The sequence below is a fragment of the Paramormyrops kingsleyae genome, chromosome 12 (assembly GCF_048594095.1).
Source record: "Paramormyrops kingsleyae isolate MSU_618 chromosome 12, PKINGS_0.4, whole genome shotgun sequence".
Lineage (NCBI taxonomy): Eukaryota > Metazoa > Chordata > Actinopteri > Osteoglossiformes > Mormyridae > Paramormyrops > Paramormyrops kingsleyae.
In genome coordinates this window covers 21,473,839-21,497,052 of record NC_132808.1, presented here as the reverse complement: position 1 = coordinate 21,497,052, position 23,214 = coordinate 21,473,839, and the positions used below count along the sequence as shown (strand labels likewise).

At 48.6% G+C, this 23,214-nt stretch overlaps 1 protein-coding gene across 4 annotated transcripts in view; it reads right to left on the bottom strand.

Moving 5' to 3' along the window:
• The window catches only part of LOC111848699 (protein phosphatase 3 catalytic subunit alpha), an 81,145-nt gene extending 58,575 nt beyond the window's left edge, over positions 1–22,570 (bottom strand). Inside the window, exon 1 of one of the 4 annotated variants that reach the window (XM_023820899.2) lies at positions 22,072–22,570. In XM_023820899.2, the coding sequence (XP_023676667.1) occupies positions 22,072–22,132 (61 nt within the window). In that variant the 5' untranslated portion in view covers positions 22,133–22,570. The remainder of the gene's footprint in view (positions 1–22,071) is intronic. The other 3 variants (XM_023820901.2, XM_023820902.2, XM_023820903.2) reach the window with 3 other exon arrangements.
• Between the last annotated feature and the right edge of the window lie 644 nt (positions 22,571–23,214).

Here is a 23,214-nt window from a genome sequence, read left to right as displayed (position 1 = left end):
CAACAGATACTTCAAATGCTGGCAAACAAAAAAAAATAAAAATCGCAAAGGCGAAGCTTTACTTCAGAGCGAATTTGAAAGTCGAGCTATCAAAGGAGGGAACGCTAGCCGAGGGACAGACCAGACAGAGGGTCTCTCTTCCGACATGAAAGGAAATATTTCACCGTTATCGGAAACAACGGTCTTCTGTTGCTTACTTTGGTTTTGAACGCCAAGGTAGGCAATCGCGATCGGTCTCAGCGTGTCCGGCCCATAGCTCTGTTAGATACGCAGGGCCTAGATGCTGTGGTCATTACGCAGGAGATCTGAACAGCAGAGTTGGGTAATTCAGGTCCAGAATGTAAAAATCCAGACCGGCATTTTGTTTCAACCAACCGGCAACAAAAACGGCATCAAATCGTCACTCTGGCGAATTCAATTTTCAAATGACGAATTTTGAATTTTTGAAAAGTCGAATTTCATTTTTCCCCAATTTTCAACCGTAGCACCCGTAGCGCCTAATCAAAACTGTCCCGGCGCCCCGGACACACGATCGTCGATCATCCATGTCAAATGAGCATGGGCCGTTCTAAAAGTAGCAAATGTTATCGATCGGTGTGGGGACATTCCAAAATGCTTAATGTGAAAACGCTTAATGTGGTTTAATGTACCAAAATAGCGACCAATAATCACCAAATTTCGCACACACACATCTGGTCATAAAGACTTTCACCTGACAAAAAAATCAAAACCGAAATACAAGGAATATGGACTTTATTTTACATTAAGCGTTTTCCCCTCCATTGACGCCCATTATAAGGAAAAGTACCAAGACAGCCACCAAAAATTACTATATTTCTCACACATATATCTGGTCATAAACACTTTCACCTGACAAGAAATCTAAACCGAAATGCTAAGAATAAGGACTTTACACTACGTTAAGCGTTTTCCCCTCCATTGACGCCCATTATAAGGAAAAGGCTTAATGTAAAATAAAGTCCATATTCCTTGTATTTCGGTTTAGATTTTTTGTCAGGTGAAAGTGTTTATGACCAGATATATGTGTGAGAAATTTGGTGATTTTTGTTGGCTGTCTTGGTACTTTAAGTTACATTAAGCCTTTTCCTTATAATGGGCGTCAATGGAGGGGAAAACGCTTAACGTAAAATAAAATCCATATTCCTTGTATTTCGGTTTTGATTTTTTGTCAGGTGAAAGTCTTTATGACGACCGGATGTGTGTGTGCGAAATTTGGTGATTATTGGTCGCTATTTTGGTACATTAAACCACATTAAGCGTTTTAGAATGTCCCTCTCAAAGGTACTATGAAACACCGGGAAAGTATTAGCTTACCTATATATATATATATATATATATATATATATATATATAATATACATTATAATTAGAACATATTTTCGAAATGCGAAATGCGTACTATACAACATGTTTTCAGCACGCCAGCACGTTTTACACAGTATTCACGATTCTCCCAACCTTATCAAGTAGACTCGTGACTCGCCCATGCCGTTAATTGACCAATCACAGTGTGATTGTCAGAAGAGACGTATATTCAGTGAGTTTAATTATTAATTTATTAAGAAGCGGCGAGAGTGACAAAAAAAAACGGATGCTGAAAAAAAGTGAAGAATTTGATTAGTAGAAGCAAAAATACAAAGAAAAGTGAAGAATTGAAATCAAACTCCAGGGGGAACCCTGGGCAGGCCAGCAGAAAGGGGTCATTTAAACATCTACATGCTGCTCTTTAACATGCATTAGTGGGCGATCAGTCAGCAACGCAACTTTTAATGCGTCCAAGCTCGGATTCGTGTCAGGAGAAAAGTGGCAGGGGGTGTGGGTGGATGTGGCGGAGGGAGGGAGGGAGGAGGAACCATACGGAAGGGGGTGGGGGGTGGGGGGGGGGTTAACCTGATATCTGAAGGCCAGGGACAGAAGGTAGACGGGCACCAAATGAACTCCCACACACGCTGTGGATGCTCCCAGTACACGGGCTGAACAGGGAGAATGAACAGGGGGGGGAAGCGGAATGCAAAACAACTGCACCTCCCAGCGAAATCCAAGCAGAGACTCTCCGAAATACAGAGGGACTTAAAAAGAGGAAAAAACACCCCCCCCCCACAGGAAAGGCTTCGCAGACTCACATTTCAACACGTATCCCGAACAAACTGCAGGCAAGAGAGCCCCCATCCAGTTAACTGTGCGAGTTTTAATGATTTCTTAATAAGCTCAGCATGCTGAAGCGCATAAAAGAATGGGATGCAGGGAATTCTGGGATACGCTTGATAAACTCAGCTATCGCGCGTCATTCAGTTACCCGAAGATTTCATTACGAAAAGTAATAAAAAAAAGAATATCAGAGGAATCCTATGATAATCCTATAGTACACGAGGAGCAAACCAAGCTCTGAATTATCTGCTCCTTTATTTTCATCACACTGCTGTTCCTGGTGAGACTGACAGTGCAGCTGCATTTCACTGTTTTTAAGGCTGGTCATCTGCTGATTCCATTACACTGTATTGCTCCAGGTCTGCAGGCAGTAACGCACAGTATTCCGCGGCGCTCTTTTGCGAAGCCGAAATCAGATTTCGCTCAGCGACATCCCTCTCCGGTCCGAATCCTGGATGTGGTCCGGATCCCGGCTCCGGCCGCTCCGGCGGTCCTGCGTCTCCCAGGAGTCAGTCGCCAGGTTACGACGCCAAGTGATCTAACGTAACTGGTTGCCAGGGAAACCGAGGCATGAGACGAGAGGGTCAGAATATTTCGCAGAGTGCGCCGAAGCACAGCAGGGATGGGGGCAACAAAAGGAAATAATACTACGCAGAGATGCTATTACTGCAAAAAGCGTTTGGACAAGCTAATACTGCACGCCGCTCCCCGCGGCGCCGTCGTGCACGTCCACGTGCAGCCGGTGAGCAGATCCCTTCATCGTAAAGCGACGTGCGAGTTTCACCCTTCGACACAGCTGTTAGCTTCCCGCCAATGATTCAGATTAAATACCGTACTCAAGGACTCTGGCACTCTGACTCTCCCTAGGGTAACCTGGAAAAGCAAATTCCTGTGCCTATCACGTACTGGCAAGTTAAAATCATTTCGGCAACCGATTCTGAACTACGCGTTCCAGTTCTTAGCCATTACTCCACCTACGCGTTCAGTAATGAGGGTAGTTAGCTAATGGGGCAACCTGCAGAGGTAATAAGATGTGATGCATAGTGACATGGGGTGGGGGGGGGCAAACCAGCTGTGATCATGGGGGCTCTAGCACCCTGGGCTCCAGGAAGAACCTACCCAGACAGGAAGAGTGAGCTATCAAAAAGAACAGAGGATATTTCCCATTCAAATTCATTCATTCCCCACAGTGCTCATTTTCCCCCCCCCCCTCTTTACATTATGGTTTTCGGCTTCACTATTGCACATGTGCTCACGTGCCGAGGCCACTCTCTCTAGCGCCCCCTGGAGTGGGATGCCTCATATCACCAGAACCGGCGATCCAAGGTCCACAACTCAAAGGCTGTGGCAGCAAACCAGTCAACAGCCTGCAGGAGAAGATGATAGGACAACAGCCTGAGGGACAGGGGGTGCGTGTGTGTTTGGGTTGAATTGATGGCATTCAGGTAACTATCGGCTTGGGGCCCAGTCTCCTTCACCCCTTCCCCACCGTATCTCGTTACCGCCACAGGTCATCCACGCCAGTGTCTCTCAGCCCAATCATCGGAGGCCCCCAGACAGCATACATTTCTGCCCCTTCTCAGCACACCTGAATCATACAAACAAGCAATCAATAATACAGAATCCCTGGTCTGATAGGAGCTGAGGGGGAGCAAAAATGTGAAGTATATGGGGGCCCCTGAGGACTGGGGCCGAGAAGCACCAATTAAAGCAGAAAGGGAAGGAAGGTTCTGAAGCCCGTCGCCATCAGCTGTATGGATGACCAACCGCCACCTGTCGAGTATGAGGGTCTTCCTATGGTTACAGAGCTACCTGTGTCACATGTGGCAGGAAACACGCCAGCAAATACCATGCGAACAAGTGACCCTACACGACTGAAAGGACGCTTGGATGCCGAGAACTGGTTCCGAGTTTCCAGGTACACACAGGCTTCCGCAACTGCGTAATTAATGTGAGAAATATGTACGGTATCACACAGAGACGTGACATCCACATGGGGGTGTTTTAGGCATGTGACCATTGGCATTTACACCATCCCATGACCAGGGGGTGGGGGCTCAGTTTCATTAGCGTACGGCTACCATGTCAACCACGGGACGCATAGCAGCTTGTGACCAGTTCCCTCTCACTGGACCAGGTCCAAAAACCTGTATCTAGAAATCACAGATGGAACAAATACCTCCTGTGCTGGATCATCAGGGTGCAAACTGAGAACAGGCAAAACTGGCTTCCGACGATCTACCGCTGACAGGTGAAACCCCACTGCTCCGTCGCCGAGGAAACCGTAAGTTCAGAGCAGGAAAAATAACAGGTTTCCCCGAGTCAGGGATCTGACGATGTTAACGTGAAGACTCCTTTGAGTTTGAAAGCGCCCTTAGCGTGGATCGCTGTACAGGAAATTACAAAGCATTCCTTAAGATGCACAAATCCAGTGCCCTGAGCATTCCTCACTGCATAAGAGAGAAAATACAATCTGCAGAATTGTGTTGTGTTACTTTCATAACATTCTCTGCAGAAATCACACCTTAAATTTATTTCTCTTTTGTACAAAGTGATGTACGAGTGAAGATGAGAGAGCAGTCAGACACTTTCCCTGGGGCGATTGGGGTTAAAGGCATTGCACAAGGGCCCAATGGTGACATCACTCTGCCAGTCACAAGATCTGAACCAGTGACATCCTGATCACAGGCACAGTCCTATCCCGCCGAGCTGTACACCGCCCCCTACTGTTCACATTGAGAGTACGCTAATGCAACATCATTCCCCCAGTAAAACTGACCCAGATCTATGCCACTTTGCAACCTAACCAATGTCTTCATTAAGATACTAATTAATTAATTAAGTTTGACTGGGTCGTCACAAGTCATAGATCCGCACGTATTTAATAACTGCAAGCTCCAAAAAAATTTTGAATGCAAAATTCACTTGCAAGAAAATAATACAAATTAACATCCCATGTTAATTAGTCTCATCTATCTTCCAGGATCTTAATTGCAGAAAGGCAGAGAATTCAAGCAATAATTAATATGCCATAATTAAAGCTGGCACATTATTTGTTTTAAAAAGCAAGAAAATATGTGAAGACTGAGCAGACACCTTCACATTCATCAGCATCAACCGCACCCACAAAAACAGAGGAAATTCCAAAAATGCAGCCCAGGCAAGCTTGACCGCTAGACAGATGAAGAAGCCGTCATCCAAAACCACCCCCCTCCCGCGACTTGCCATCCACACCGTCATCTTGGCCACCCAGCAAATCTGTGGCAAATCTGTGTGGGGTCCCCGTCAGTCTCCAGCAGAGAGACAGGGGCTGGCCCAGCGGGCCCGGTGCCAGCGATCGTCACCGCGCCGGATGCCTGAGCCCCGCCTCCATCACCCGCCCCCACTGTTTCGATTCGCCTGTCGTCTCGTCGCATTAAGAGGCCGCCAAAGAGCGCGAGGTCGATAGGCGGATTAAACGAAAACAATCCCTCCTGGGAAAAAAACAGAAACACCACCTTAATGAAGCCGGCGGGGGGGCAAATACATGCTGATTATACAGCCAAGGCTCCACTGAACTGACAACAGACTATTTCATGACCAAAATGGGGGGGGGGAGTTTTACTTAGCCAAACATGTTCTGAGGTCAAAGGAAAAAAAATATTGGTTCAGAGAGATAGTCAATCAGATTGGAGAGGAGGTGGGTCCAAGCAACTAATGGAGGCTCATTGGTTGGTCCCACCTCCTCTAATTGCTAGGGGACCAACCAATGAGCCTCCATTAGTTGCTTGGACCCACCTCCTCTCCAATCTGATTGGCTATCTCTCTGAACCAATATTTTTTTTCCTTCGACCTCAGAGCATTTTTGGCTAAGTAAAACTCCCACAAGCTCAAATGTCAGACTGACCCCTGCCCCTCCAAGCACCCATTATCCCCCCCAGAGACCTGAGGGACATACTCTTCAGTAAGCTGCACACTTACAGGCTACCATTACAGGCCTGATCATCTCACACTTGTCTGCATAGAACCATAACACAACAGCCAACAGTGACCTTCACAGTCTTGAGTCTAAAACCAAATACCTCTCATCTTCTAACAGAGAATACTCCAAAGGTGCAGTGTTCATGTTAATGATACCACAAGTGGCACGGCAGCACGGGAGGGGGAGGGGGGGGGTGTCCCAAATCATACCTCCGCTCTACATGTGGAATTTGCACATCCATCCACATCACAGGGGGTTTCCTCCCGCCGACCAACAAAATGCAGGTCAACCATATTAAAATAGGGTGTTGTACATAAACGTGGGCATGTGCCTGAAGACCGGGCATCCCATACAGGGGGTTACCCAGCCCGGGACGCTGCCTGGCACGGGCTGGGACCCCTACACAAACCTGAGCAGGAGAAGGGGCTACGTAAGCATCTACGCTGTTTCGGGCACCCTTGGATATCTGAGAAGATGCACAAACTGCACAGGGCAACATTTGCCCATTTTGACTGCTTAGGGGTGGTGGAGGTCAAAATCTGTAGAGTGATAAAAACCCAGCAGAGCATAAAGTCAACCAGGGCCCTCTGGAGCCAAATCAGTCCCATCATCCGAGTGCCGGGTTCAGCTGTGGCGTCCGAGACGACTTACATCAGGGAAGTGACTTATGGTACCTGTAAGACAACCAAGGCATAGCTGAGACTGGGGGTGTCAACTTTGGTCGGCTGGCTGGGTAAGATTTTCAATTCGAGACGTCTGCATGCACATTTACATGTATGTAAGAGTTTTATTACCTTGCAAACAGTCTATAGGGTTTGCAAACTACCCCAAGGCTTTTGATGTAGCTAATTTTAGGTTTATAATGGAATAATATAGATCTGCCATAAGTTTGTGTTCGCAGTGCAATTTATTAAGCTGGCATAATGTCACAGGTAAATCCAAGCCCATGACTAAGGTGTAGGTGCTATGGATAGTCTATAGTTATGCTATGCTATAGATATGATATGGCAAAGCTGTGGTTATGCTAGGCTATACCAATGTTATGGCTTCACTGCAGCAATCTTATGACTATGCTGCAGTAATGCTGCGGCTACGCTAGGCTGCAGTACACTGCGGCTAGGCTGCAAAGCCTCCCCTGCACCCTGGCAATCTGTCCCCTTTCATCGAGGTGGAAAGGATTAATTAGACAAAGCCCCCCCCTAATCACTGTGTTTTCTGGCAAAGCCTGTGTCAACAGGAGATGGCATTCTTCGCGCTAGCGGATCGGACTGGGCCGGAAGGTGGGAGGGGCTGCTTGGTGGAGGAAGGGAGGGCTCGCGTTCGGCACTGCCATTCCTGGAACGAACGTCGTTGGGTGGGCGGGAGGGGAGACAGGTGGCCGAACACAGGAATGAAGCAGGCACTCGGTCAAATCTCCCATCCAAACAAGCCCCCGCCCCTCTCTCCTTGCCCTCCTCCCGCGTCCCCGAAAGTAGGCCAGTGCTCTGCTCCGTGGAGCAGCACCGAGCCGCGGGCCCCGCTGGCGGGAAACACGCACCATCTTTAGCCAGACGAGACAGGGAGCCGGGGCAGACCCCGAAAGATCCCCGACTCAGCAAGCGCCGTCAGGACCCTTTGTTTCCAGGGTTAACGACAAGCCCTCCGTCGTGTTTCGGGGTTATCGACATACCCAGAGGGTTCCCCCGACCATTATGTAACAATTTAACTCCACGGCTACCGAGCAAATCATCGCACCTAATTACTCGTCGCACCTAATTACTCGGCTCGCTTTAAAGCCATATAAATAGAAGGCGCCCTGTAACTCGAGACGGCACCTTGCTCGAAGGTCTACTTGGACTCATGTCTAGTTAGGTCGCACCAAAATAGATGGGCCACCCTCCTGTCATGTCACGCTCGCTTCATATGACTGGCAGGGTGGCCGAGGTGCGCAATGGCTGATGAAGAGGATTCCGGAGCAGAGTCCCCAATTTGTTGGGTAAGGGTTCGCCCTTGGATCGAGCGGACGACCGTTTCTGCTCCTGCGGGCGATCAAAGGCCAGACGCGAAAATCCCCAGGGGCACCACTGCAAGGCCGGACAGGACAAAAATGCCATGTCAAACCCCCGGCACGCACCTTCACATGGGGGTCTGGAGGGCACGGGGCGGCAGAGGGAGGTTGGCAAGCAGAATCCTCTTGTGGATATCCAAGCTGAATGTGAGCCAGGGAGCCGGAAGCTCTTTGTTGGGCCACACGGCAGTGGGCCCCGAGAGGAGCGCCTACACTCTCAGAGACACCCACGCTTGGGGGGGGGGGTGGGGGGTTATTCAGAGAAGCTACAGCAAGCCACGACAACAAACAAATGAAGTGGAGGAGAGAGAAAGTGCGTGGGCCAACGGAGTCGAGCACCAATGGAGGGCAGGTCCAAGGAGGGGGTCCGTCTGTATATGGTCAGGTGGCAGAGAGCCGCAGGAGGGCACGGCTCCAAGGCCCGCTCCCAGGTTTGGGGGCTGTTGACCCTGGTTGCTAAGAGCTGCCGTCGTCTAGCCCCGCCACCCTGTTGATTAATGATCCTGGGGTGGTGTACTGGAGGAAACACCGGCTCAGGCTGGTGGTGTCACCTCCTTAGTCAGTCAGCAGGTCGCCCCGGAAAAGGACACGGCAGCCACTCCTGATTTAACGGGGTCGTGGCAGGTGGGGGGGTTGAAGAGTCCAGCCGTCAGCTGAGGCAAGGTTGTTCAAACCAGTATGGCCCCTCCCACAAATGGCAGATGGGGGACCCTCCTATATATTTGTTATTGTGCACCCCCCCCCCCCCCCCCCAGGAATTACTGGAACCACGGACACAGACTGAAGAGCATTCCCGAGCCACTTTGCCGGGTTTGATCTCTTCGGCGCAAGGGAATATGATTCTCTGGGGCGGTGGTACTAGGACACAAATTCATCTGTACCCCTCTACACACATCTGGCTTGTCATTACTGACAGAAACAGGCAAAAGCTGAGCTTTAAAATTCTCCCTTTTAGCCACTGGAGTAGATGTGAGGTAAAAATATCAAGGGGATTTGGCCAACAGGATTTATTATTTTTTTTTTCTCACTTGATGTTGTTCTGAAACGCAATCCCCAGCATGCAATTAGGACCTCTGGGCTCGCCTTAAACTCAGCCTTTGTTACGCAGCTAATGCATTTTCCTGGACTGCTTCAGTGGTGCAAATGTCAAACGCGCTGGAAAGAACGCGATGCCCGTGACCCAGAATTCTTTGCTGCAGGACAATGTTACGGTCAGATGTCAGCCTCTTATGTCCATTTACTTGCAGGCTATTAAGTCTCTTTTCCTTGTTATTGTACTACAATTAGGCTGGCTGGCTTAATTAGTAAACAGACAGATGAACACCACGGAATACGCAAAGGGCAGAGTTTTGCTCTAATTTTAACATAAAGCATGAAGAAAAACTTTGACGGCGCACGACTCTCCAGGGGAAAGTAGTGGAGTTTTCGCACATTCTGGATAAAACTGTCTCCCACTTGAACTGGGGGTCACCGCGAGGAAGCAGCTCGAGCCACCTGTACATACCCCACACCAGAGCCAGCTGAGAGCTTCCTGACAGACACAGTCATTAACATAAATGAAGCTGTCGATTTGTTCATGGCATATAAATTAGGGAAATGCATTTCGAAAATACTGGGATATTTAATAATAATAATAATAAAAAAAAAGACTTTTAGTGATACCAAAGTAGCAGTAGAGGGTTACCGATGTTACGCAGGGAGGGATCAGATTTACCGCAGACACACAAGTTGTGAACAGTGATAACTCGTTTAGACATCGACGGTGAAGCGGGATCCACGTTCGCCTCTGCGACACTCCGGTCTTTCGCCATGGAAATGGTGAGAGACCATCTCCTTGTTGAAGCCACATCCAGGGCTTTCACTTCCGTGACCAGTCATCATTTCAGCCACAATCAGGATATCACACAACCAACATTAAAACTACAGAGACAATACACTGGCACACAGATCACCTGGCAAGCTACTGTTAAACACTGGCATCTTCATAAAGATCATTTTCCTGGAACACACATGTAAAAACTAATTTAAAAAAAAAATAAAAAATGCTTAATTCATAATGAATGAAACTCTTTAAATGTGTGAATGTATTTGACTTGGATATAGAGTAATTGGTAATTAAGAGTGAATTACTTATTGAGAGAATAATGCCATGGCTGGATTTAATTAAAGCGTGCCTATGTGTAGAATTATTAAATAAGCACTTTTGAAGCCGGTCTCCCAGGGGTTTCTACAGGCAAATCTCATTACCACACGCTTCCTGTGATGTTATTCCAGCACCAAGAGAGGAGCAGAATTCTAAGTCTGGCGATTTGCAGAGGTTCTTTGCACTGGGATCCCCGGTGCGGCTGACGGGGGGGCCCAAGCCACCGATTTTGGCACCTTCCATTTATGCTCACGGGGTCCAGTCCTGCGACGGTTTAGAAGAATTTAGTGATCAGTGGTCATTGTTGACACACCACAGCACACAGTGCACAACAACGTATTGTGCCCTCTGCATTTAACCCATATGTGACGTCGTGACATAGCAAGGGGCAGCTAATTCAGCGCCCGGGGAGCAGTGCTTGGGGGCGGTACCTTGCTCAGGGTACCTCAGTGGTGCCTTGCTGGTCAGGGATTCGAACCTGCAATCTTTCAAGTGCGCTTCCCTAACCATTAAGCCACCACTGCCCACCATCTGAAAATGTCACGCTGATGGGAACATGCTCAATCTGCACAGTTTGGGGACTTCATCAACAAGATAATTGATTATTACCAAAGAAATTAATGGAAAATAAACAAAAATATTTTAACATGTATTGCTACTTTTTACTTAGTCAAGCAAGTGTATTCCGTGAGGACATCCCCACAATGTTCCGAGCCGATATTCTGGAAAAATTACGCTCACAAAGATACGCACGTACATACGCACAAACATACCTATGCACGCACAGTGGAGGTCTTCACACATCACAGGAACAATCAGCAAAGGCTCAGGTGTTCAGTTACCGGCCAGAGTGACTTGTGCGTTAACTACCCCCACCGTTTGACACGCTGAGATAAACAGCAGGGGGGGGGGGGTTCTCTGCAGGGGTGTATGAGTGACACTCTCGGCACCTGTTCACGGCGAGGATGACAGCGGCGCTCGTCTCCGAGGTTCCCGTCACCCTGGGGGACGCCGGTGTACGTGCTCTCACTCGGCCCCTTGCCGCTTTCTCATGGGCGGCAAGGAAGGGAGGAGGTACGGCAGGGAATACAGCTGGGGTCCCAGCGGCACCACTAAACGGGCTAACGTGCCGGAGACACCGGAAGAGACCACTGGCGCCGGGCAGGAGGGCCCTGTGGCGGGCTGGGGGGGGGGGGGGAAGCGATCCTCGAAAGCTCAGCACATTCCCCTAACGAACAAGCTGCTTGCGTCTCTGCAGGCAGCTTCACACGTCTCCACAGAGCCAGAAAAAGCACACAGCGAGTGGACACGTTTTTTTGGAGGGGGCCAAGCGTCTCACCGTAGGCCGGGGGTGGGCGGGGGCATCCTCGCTTCCCTCACCCAAGGAGATCTGACAGCACTCCTCTGTTCAATCCTCCTTTCCATCTCTCCCTCCCTCCCTCACTCCCTCCCTCGCATCTCTTCTTCCGCACACTTTCACGGCAGAGCTTCTGGCGAGCTACAGGACGATGCCGAATGATAGATTTCAATTTAACAACATGTACGGACTCATTGGATGAAAGCAAATATGGAAGAAAAATCTATGCTGGTGCCTGAATGTCGTCATTTTAGACTGTTAGTAAAAGGAACACTCCACCCAAATACACGGAACTGCACACGCGCAGTCACACACGCACCAGCGCAAGTCCCAGACTCACTTGCGTTGCATAAGACTGTGCACTTAAGACACGACAGCAGAACGGGGTGAAAATCTTCAAGCAAATTATGCAAAAATCCATTCGGAAAGTGACAGGTGGCGACGGGATTCAATTTTGCAGGGACTAAAGTCAACAGACATGAAGAAAAAAAAAAAGTCTCAATCAGTGCGGGGAACTTAGGCAGATACTCAAACGGCTTGACGGTTCAAATTATGGATCCGTGCAAAGTCAATTATGACATTCTCAAGCATTCAGAGGCCATGAACGCCGACGGAGAGACTGATCAATAACAAATGACCGGCAACGGTTCACCGTAGCCGTAAGAGCTCTGGAGAGCTTGACATCAACACGGTCATTAATGCAAATGTGCCCCTCGCACTGAAACAATTACACTATTTATGAATTATTTACTTTAAATGAGATCTCATAAATACATTTCCCTAACAGTTCCCAAAACCAGGGGAAGCTACACATTATGGTATCGACTATGTTCATGCCATCTTCAGGAGGAAAGCCCTGCGCACTACAAAAGGAAACAACATCCATCAATAAATGAGTTTATGCGGGAAAAGGTAGGTAGGGGATCCGGACAGGCATTTTGTTAGACGCCTAATGGAGAATTTCACCATGAAAGACCCACAGCGACACTCCAGGGTGAGCAGATCCATGATGCCAGAGATGAATGCTTCACCCTGTCAGAATGATGTGTCCATCTCAGGCCCCAAGAAGCAGGAGGGGGAGGACAGTTCCAGAAAGGGCCTTCAAAAGGCGATGTTAGAAGCGAACACTTTTACGGCAAAAAAACGCTGAAATGGAACGCAACGTGTGTCCATGCTGGTTACTGCCGAGAGAGAAAACCGGGATCAAAGCCAATGATCACCTGACGGGGCTTGTTCATGCGAGTAGGGCGCCACACGTGGGGCTGTTACCCTCAGCTGGGGGTGGGGTCCGCGGTAGATCGGGGCCGATAAAATAAAAGGTGGGGGAAGGGTTCAGCCACGTGGTCAGTTTTGGGGGGACATGGGAGGTGAAGGGAACGGTGGGGGAAGAGAAACAGCCCCCCCCCTGTACGACAGTCCCTGCAGTGTCCTTGCACTACCACCCGAGAGATCCTGCCGCTTTAGGCAAGATGCCCTCCTTATGTGTATGTGATAGTGAGTGTGTGAGTGTGTGTGTGTGAGTATGTGAGTGTGTGTGTGTGTGTGTGTGAGTGTGTGTAGGAAGCGGCCAGCATTGGAGCCGGCCCAGTTTTGCTGAAGATGCTGAGTCACACCAGAATCTCCCGCAAAGCCCCATCGAACCCCAATCCCTATGCCCCGCGTGAACCTCGCACAAAGAACCCATCCAGAAGGGCGACATTCGGTGAGGGTGGCCGGGGGCCGCGTCTTACAGCGTCTGTCGCCGGTAACCTCAAATAACACGGGCCCGCTCGGCTGCCACGGTTGGCGTGTGGGCGGGGCATGTGGGCGGGGAACACGCTCCGGGCTCGCTGAGGGCGTCGTGGGACACCAGAGTCACATGGCAGATAAACAACTTCACAGCCAAGCACAACAGCAAAGGGCCATTTTAAAAGCCCGCATGCCGCTTCAGTGTTTCCCAGTCTCTCTAACGCATACAGCAGAGAGCAAGTTAGTTTATCAGTCCTTGATGCTTGAGAGGTGCTCTGCACAATCACACACATTTAATCACAGAACATTCAACTGTTCACGGGACAACGCTATTTATTTCTATTTATATACTACGGAATGGCGTGCTATACTTAAACACATTCTTTGCACTTATACTATTTATCGTCATTTATTATTTATTGGTACTGTCTGTTACTGTCTATTAAGGGCTTATTCACCGTCTAAATGTGTTGCCGTATTGTAAACCTGCAATTTCCTTTGGGATTAATGAAGTAGACAGATCTGTGTTTCTCAGCCCGGTTCTTAGGGACCCCCAGATAGGGAGCAAAAATGTGGACTATCAGGTGCAGTGGGAGCAAAAATGTGGACTATCAGGTGCAGTGGGAGCAAAAATGTGGTAGTCCCCAAGAACCGGGTTGAGAAGCACTGATCAATCTACATTTGATCAAAATCACAGGAAAATCTGCTTCTTAGTGCTGGAACCGAAGCCATTCCGGCACCTTCCCCTGCGCTAAACCCATCTCAGCGCAGAGTCTGCATTTGTGAACCAGCGTGATTAAATATGGCAGCGGGCTTTGCAACACAGCCTGCTACGCATTTCCGAAAACTTAAAATCTGCAATCTTTTGTTGCAGGCTTCCTTCAGCAGCCTACAGGAACCACTTCTCCTTATTTATTATTTTATCTACAATATTTATTATATAGAAAAAAAAAAGCACTGACAACTTCTCAGAAAAAGAAGGCACGTCAAAAAGCGGTTTTATCTGTGTCTGTGTCTCTTATGAACTCACGTGTACAAAAGCACGGTGACGGGGAGACAATGCCCCTTTCTAATACCTGAGCCGTTAAACAAACACCAGGCCCTTTGTAAAAACACCGTCGCCGAGAATTATGGGTAAAAACAGCAGTTGGCAAAATACAAGCTTGGCGTGTGTTTACGTTTGCAAAACCCTTCAAATGGCCGGGAAAAAAAACACACACACACACACACACACACACACACACACACACACACACACACACACACACACACACGTACGCAGAAGGAGAGGGTGTCTGGCTGCTTTGGGCCGCCTCAAGTTGCCTAACCGCGGAGATCACGTTACACCTTCGATGGGTAAATCGTCCGACGCCTGCTGATTGACGGGGTGCGGGAATGACCCCGGCACCCCAGGGATCGCACTCGTATGAGGTCATGGTATGAGACCGACCAACATTTTTGCCTACTGGGTCTTCTGCTGACCACAGATTTTAATACTTGGAGGAAAAAGGGAAAAAAAAAATAATAATAAAATGAAACAATAACAGAAAACAGTTGGTGAAAACTGGCTGCACATTTTCCCAGTGCTGTCCCTCTGTTAAATAAAGCCCCTGAAGGCAACACTCACCAGTTAGTCCATCAACCCCTCCCCCCCCCCACTAAGAGTCCATCCAACAGTCACTGCAAGAGGCCGGTTTTTAAACCCACCCGTGAATAATGCATGGCAATGCATTAAAAATGCATGCAATAAATGAACACACGGAGGCGCAAAAGACAGCAGAAACTGCAGCAGCGCCAGGGGGCCGCCGTGGTCTGGGGGGCCGGGAGTCTGTGCCAGGCGGGCACCTCAGAAGACGCGGACAACAACAGAGGCACAAAGAAAAGAAGGGAAAGAGTCACTGGGCCGGGTGCCGATGAATCGAAGAAGCTTCGGACGGAACGTGAGAGAGCAAAGAGCACATATATATCAGGCGAGTCTTTGGGGCGGGGGGACAGCCGCAACAGAACACAGTGGAATGGCATGGGGAGAGAATGCAGCCAAACACATTGTGGCTCCCGTGGTATCCCACAATGCAAAGCGCCAAACTCCCCTTTCTAACGTGACAGGCAGCCTCCACTGTGCCCGGCTGAAGCAAAGGCTAACACCGGATTAAATCTAAACCGTGGGCAGTTTCCTGTCCCTCCCCGCAGGCTTCAGAGCTCGTCACAGAACAAACGTGCTGATACTGCCAAAGAACCGCCAAAAGGTCTACCCAAACAGAACCGGACCAGGGATCTTGCTGTCGGAAGGCACCACGGCCGGAACGGCGGAGCAGGGATTGTACAGGCTACGAGTGCCCCGCCCAACTCCACACTCCCCTTGCACGCTAAAGCTATATAAACACCACTCCCACTCCAAGCTTTTACGCATCTCAGCCCACGGTCCCAGAGTCAACACTAAACGGGATCTGCCCACATGCAAAAACAACAAAAGCGGGTCAGAATGAAAGGGAGAAGGGTGGATCCAGCAGGGGACGGGTCAGGAGGGGGCAGAGAGACGGTGGCTATGCCAAGGCAGTCAGGCTACTTAAGACCCCCACCAGAATATAATCCCCAATCTCGGGTGTCATGTGGAGAGCCGATGTCAGTGTACACACCACAAAATCTCTCCTCCACTCAGGCTGCAGAACCCAAATGGACCGACGCGGGACACTTCGGCACACCAGCACCTTCAACTATACGGAAGCGTCTGCGCCACACAAACCGATCGGAGACAAGTACCCGAAACAAAACAACGAAAAATCGGCGAAGATGCCAGATTGTTTCACTTAATGAGCAGAAAGCAGGTGTCTGACACCGAACTGGAACCAAGCAGGGTGACCCGAAATATCCAACAGAACACATTCCTCGATCTGCAATAAACAGAACGGCCATGTTTGTGCGTAGCGCACCTCAAGTCTCCGAAGCTCGAAAGAAAGCGGATTAAAAGATGGATTAAGCCAACACTCAAGGATAGTAAAGAAAGTGAATAGCAGTTATCAAGATGATTACATGCAGGACAAACAGTGTCAGTATCCTGTTCAAAGTAAAGAATACAGCCTGCTATCTGTCAGGAACTCTCGTAATTATTTATTTAGCGAGCCTCCCTGTCCTTGTTCATGTTTACGTTCCTGGGTATGTTTACTTGCCATGCCGGCTAGTGAGTGTTCGAAACGACCCCATAAAGGCTCGCTGAATGGCAGGCCACATACAACGGGGACCGACAACAGCTACCAATACCAAACACGGACAATGCCAGATCACACAAGCCATTAAACACGGCCAAATTAAAAAGTAAACACTACTTGTCTAAGCCCCACTCCGCCACGATTTATCCCGAGACGATATAATTTCTTCCTTTTTTGTAATCTGCGGCCTGTTTTTCCAGGGAGACCTGCTAACAGAGATAATAGAATAAAATAAAATAAAATAAAACAGCAGACCTCCCCGCCCAGGACGTCAAATAAGGCGTTACTAATCCTCAGGACTGGAGCTTATTTCTATTACGGCCACTGAAATTACAGGAAGGGGAGCAACATTTTACACAAGCAAACAGCAAAGAGACTTCAGTATTCCGGGCTGCTAGATTCCTTCATTAATATAACATAATAATATATTCACCAGAACCCATTACATCCCATAGTGTTGACTCTTACAAATAACCTTATACCTAAATAGCTCATTAGTACTATTATATGAGTAATAGCTGTATTAGGAGTACTATTATACATAATACTATTTACCCTAGCTTTTCACCATTAGAAAGCTGGCTGCACAATGTCTCGGACATTGATGACCATTGCTCGACTCCTCATTACCATCATCTTTATTACTACCAGCATTATTACTGGTTAGTATCATTACTACAGATTTGTTTAGCAGATATTATTACCTGAAGCTTACAAATTTCCCTCCAGGCTGCAGTTTGCCTCGTTTACCAAGCGGAGTATTCAATGATGTCGCCGCCTTCTTGCCCAATGGCACATCAACAGGCCTACATGTCTACTTCATGCCCAAATGCCGATGTCAGTACAGAAACTACAATTTGACTGCTGATTTTAAACATCTACAGGGCAAGACGTTTCGCACTCGGCGGTGAGCTTCCCCAAACTCGGTGTCCATTTAAGGCCGGAATCGACAGCTGGACGCCAACGGAGCCGGGTGCCGAAAACCACGGGGAGAGCACACGCGATCCGCCGGTGGCAGCGCCTGGCGCAGAGCAGCAGCAGATCTTTATTCCTCGTTCTGCTCCAGGTGCAGCACTGAGCGCGTGCGGAGGCCCGGACGCCAAGCAGGTTGGTGTGGAATGTACCAAGACAGCCCAAAAGAGTTCTTATTAGAGGGAAAACGGGGGGAGAGCCATTTGCACATAACCGCCGGAACGTGGCACCGCGGTACCAGCTGTGACTCATCTTTGCGTGGTTCTGCTTTAATGTCGGGTCCTCTATCTGAGGCGGAATACGAGACATGATCCGGGAAGGAGCGAGAGTCTGCAAGTGTGGCATTGGGCCCGGATGACGAGACCCAGAATACATCAGAGCCAGGGGCACTACAAAGGGGGTGAAAGTTAGGACGACTACAAGCCCCCCCCCCCCCCCCCCGAGTGAAAGGGACTCTAAAAAATTTGGAACATAAGTGGATTGCTCTGAATTGGGGCCCAATATTATATGGTTTCATGGGGTCCAAAATCTCTAGCTGCACCCCTGCATGGGGCCACAGGAGAGAAGCAAAGAGCCAGGCCACATCCGGATAGCGAGGTCCCCTTTCAGGACGCCAGCGCACAACATCCGTGGATCAGATTACCCCCCAGGGAGGGGCGACTTCTAGAGTTCCATAAAGGGTTTCCCACCTCAACGCCGATGGAGGAGAGAAAGAGAAAGGGAGACAGAAAGGGACGGGGATGGTGGAGAGAGAGAGAGAGAGTGCTGCAAGCTTAACAGCTAAAAGTAGCTTTTGGATAAGGAAAGCACATTCCTGCAAGGAGGAAATGAATATGTCCAGCAGGGGGTGTCCTCTGGGGTGCCACCACTGGTAGGTCTTCCCACGGGGGTCGTTTTCACCCCGCCTCCCAGAGGAGGAAACTCCAACGTCGGTCTGTTTCTGTAACGTCCGGCCGCTGCACGTTTGCAGGCCACGCGCAACGCTTCCTCATTGCGACGCAACAAACGGCGCGCCACTTCTGGCGAGTCCCACGCGGCCTCGCTTTCGAAGGTGTCGGGGGGGCTCCGTGCCTTTCCCTGCCCTGCGCCGTCATGCCACGCAAACCAACACCCACCTGGTTACAAGGCCATCATCCAATCAGGTGGGTGGGCTGAGAGTCAGGTGGGTGGCAGATGGAGTCCAGAGTGTGGCAGAGCTGCACCGTACCTGCCGGTGACGTGAGCTTATTTGCTTATGGGAGACTTCCAGATAAACAGAAGTCATAACTGAGGAGCACTAACAGATTTGGCAGGGGGGGCGGGGGGGGTTTAAGCACAGGCAAGCTGCAGCATGCCTGCACCTTCTGGAAGCTTCTGGCGGATTCCCCGTAAAGGTGCAGCACAGCCAACACTGCCGGTGGCCGTCGCCCGGGCAGAGCTGCGAGCGTCAGTAACCAGAGTCAGTCCCTCTTCAAAAGGTCAGATATCAGGTGCCATTTGTGTCACTTGATAAAACACCTCAGACAGGAGCCGTCCAATGACAACACACAAAAAAAAATAATGGAAAAAGAAAACAATCGCACAATCTGATAGGCTGCCTGAGAAATTGTGCAGTGAGCCAATCGTTTTGCTTCTTCTGATTTACAAAAGGCAGGTCAGCATCTGGATATTTCAAGGCATGTTGTTTTTTGTATTCAATAACCTAAAACAACCCGCTACAGCGATACAGATGCAAGGGCGGTAGAAAAAAGAAAAAAAAAAAAAGGTGTCACCCAGTGATGGCTCTGCGACTTGTTAGCGCAGCGGTTGGCGGCAGCCGCGCAGCCAGAACTTGAAAAAAATGCGCCGTTACAGAATCAGCAGTTTTGCAGAATGCCACGCGTCAGGTGGGGACCCTCCGAATCGCAGCCCCGTGACTTTTGGCGAGCGCCCGTCACGGAGAGTGGCGTCTGCGTGCGTGACGATTCGCATGGGCGGCACTCCTGTGTGGCATCGCGTCAGACCTGCTGCGTCACGCGTGCGGCAGCCACCACGCTGCTGGCTTCCATTTGGGAAATGGCACCGTCGCAGGTTTTGCAGTGTCAAAGCTGCTGCGTTATACTGGAGATATATGCACTCGGGGGGGTGGAGGGGACCTTAACAGCTTCCCAAAAGAAGCATTACTGCGAGGGAAGTCACAGAGTACTATGGGGGGGGGTCTTGCATGTGCATCACAGGTATTGCACCTTAAATTAATATGCACAGGTGGGTGTCTGTTAGCAGCCACATACACGAGCTTAGCACTAAAAATAGTGGGGGGGGGGGACGATTAAATGTGCAAAGTGTGTGTCTGTGAGCTGCAGACACTGTCGCAAAAAAATGTTAATTTAAAAAAGATAAAAATGTACAGTGTCATCCTATCTGGCCTGCATTTTTCATTAAGGAGGAGTATAAACCACACTGAAGAATAAGGCATACCTTATTCTTATACCCAACCTGCCCTGCCCCCCACCCCACCCCACCCCACCCCAAAGTGACCCGATACTGCTTTCCCCAGCAAGCATCAGAATTTAAAACTGCATAGAAGAGAAGTCTCAGGGGTACAGCGGAGCTCTAACGGGAGGGGCCCGGGGACCCCCGGCTCTGAGGCTGCACGGTACGTGATGGACCGCACGGGACAGGGCGGAGACACCAGCCGCGAGCAGCGATGACATCACATACAGCCGAAACATGGACCCCCCCCCCCCCCACGACGGCCGGTCCTTCACGGGCTAAACACGAGCCCAAGACATTTTAAAGCACAAGACTTTAAAAAAAAAAAAAAAAAAAAGTTCGCCCACAGAATTTAAGGAGGAATCAACAATCGTTTTTGAAAACAGAAATAACATACGCCCCCTGCCCCACATTTTCATGGAGATTTATATACCTGTTGATAACTGCAGAGCCAAAACAGCAATAAAAACTCATCCTAAAGTGGAACTACTAACGACGCAAAACGGAAAAACTAATTAGCAAAAGTCTTTTTCCCAGCTGCATAATAAGTGCATGGAGATATCTAGGGATGTTAAAACGCTCATTTAAATGCAATAAACATTTCAAAGTATACCCGTTAATTTTTTACATGGTATGTAGAAACCTAAGTGAAAGGTGTCCTCTGACCTTTGTATGGGGAAATTATGAGGCAGCAGTCAGACTGCATTATTGCCTTTCACTCATATTAATCTGAAACAGGGCACGGCATGAGGAAGCGCGTGACCAGTCACCCCTCACCCCTAATACGCCCTGCTTGTTCTTCTGAAATATTTAATACACATACACCCCCCCCCCCAGTTAAAAGTGTTCTCAGCATGCGTGCCTCTTATCGGCTCAGTTAATGCGACGCCGGGATCGTTTTCCCCCCCATTACATTTGCAAGGCGCCGATAGATAAACATAGTAACGGATTTACAGCATAAATGAATCTATGCATAAGGATGACACCGCAAATGCAACTGGAGTAAACCACTTACATATTATAAAAGAACGATCTCCATAAACCGACAGACACCCACAATGACAAAAAAAAAAGGTGGAATAATCTGTAGAAGACAGAATATATATATATATTATATGTATATGGAGACGGGAAGGCAAGGGGCTGCGAGAGAGAGTTATCCCGGGTATGAATGCAATCCGTTTCGGGCTCATCGCATACGGTGCACCGCTAATAATTTACTGACTCGCGTAGCTAAACTGTAATCAGGGCACGTCGATTCGGCGGATGCATTTGCACAAAAATACGATTTCAAGTATACCAGTCTCCTCTTTTAACTATCTGCAATTCGCCGTCCTCGCAAGCAGTATCTCTATTACAATTCAGTGGAGAGTGAAGTAATTGACCTGGATCCAACGACGTATTTTTCCCCAATATATTGTCGTGTGCAATTTTTGTTTTCTTTTTCGGGGGAGGGGGGGCGGTTGTTGTAGCAAAGCAAATCTGTCGCAACAGCATACATCGTCTTTTTTTTGTTTTTTTTCTTAAAAAAAACGGTAATAAAACATAAAGTGAGAAATACGGAAACGGCGTGACGTTTCTGCCTGACTGTGCAAGCAGCAGCAGCAGTCTCTCTGCTGGCGGACCGAGCAGCAATACAGCAAATAACACACTGTTAGGGCAGGGGAAGCAGGAACTGGCAGATCGCGGATAATGCAAGCACATTTCCAGAATTATATAAACAAGGGTGTGATACAGATGGCCAAATATCCAACAGCTGTAGGAAATATGGGGGGGAACTGCAAAGCGCTTTCGATCGGACGCATTACAAACTCTGGAGATAATTACCTCTACTTCCTACTTTACGCTAATACGACTAGCTAACAGCCTTTCTCCCCGTGCAAACGCTTCTCATTTTCGGTATACCACACAGTTCGAAATGACCATCGACTATACTCTCTCGCAGACACAAGCACTGCTGGCCCTAAAATGTTACCGTCTTAAAGCAAAACGCGATTACATCCCTTGAACCGGCGATCAATGTACAGATATACTTACATTTCACGACCCTGTCCGTCGTTGACAACTTCGGATCATCATTCGGCTTGTTTTCGGACATTTCCAGCGTGATATATGTCAATTAAATTTAAACTGTGATTGGAAACGATCCGCGGTGGTCCTTGCTCAACAACTCTAGTCTTTCCCAAATGGGAAACCGCTGTGATCTCACTCGCTTCCTTCAGTCGCCAAAAATACTTGCAACAGTGTAACAAATTTCTACACTGTAAGGTCTCTCACTGATTTACTGCTACACTGTATCAATTTCTCTGTCTCCCAGCGCTGGGCGCAACCTAGTTTAAAGTTCAAATAGATCCGCCTTCTATCAAGACGCGCCTGCCAATTGGTCTTGTAAACATCTTGTTCAGACTTTCTCTTTTCGCCGTACGGACGAAGCGCCTGTCAATCATCCCTGGTTAAAATTCATGTTAGATTACGCCGCTCGCTCGCTCGCTAAATAGTGTATTCTGTTACAGTATATTGCTGCAGAAGACAGTTGTCACGCTGGTAGAAGCAACAGCACATTGACTGTGGGTAGGGGTAGGGGTAGCATATTATTTAATCGTCGATGCGGGTTGAGCTTCGTCATACGTTTTTTTTTTGGGGGGGGGGGCAAGGGAGGTGTCATTCTGGAGACAGTTATGACACAGAAAATCAGCGCATTCATGCCTTAAAATGGACTAAATCTGAGGCACACAATGCGACTGAATAGCTATGGTGTTTAATCCCAGGCGACAATGAACAAAAATGGCCCTCATTTACGATCCCAAAGCTAAGACTGGTGTAAATTACGGTAGAAATGTCCATTCAAAATGTGATGAAATTTATAAAAGAATTGGATTGGATTTTGCATGTGAGGCAGGAAATACGTGCCGTTTGTGCAGAGCAAAATAAACGCTTATTATTAATGAGCTGAGTATTGACTTGTATGGATTTCAAAAGGGTCTATTTTTTCTGCTCAGGTGTGTGGCACTTTTACTTACAGGACGTTTTCTTTCACCGTAGCGCCCCTCCTTGGTGTGATTTCATGTTAATGAGGTGCTCACTCATCCGCATTCCTTGAATACGTGACCTAAGTATCTCGGTTTGACACTGTTGTCAAAGGTGTAGCTTAGAAAAGAACTGGGGCAAAGTGGAAATATA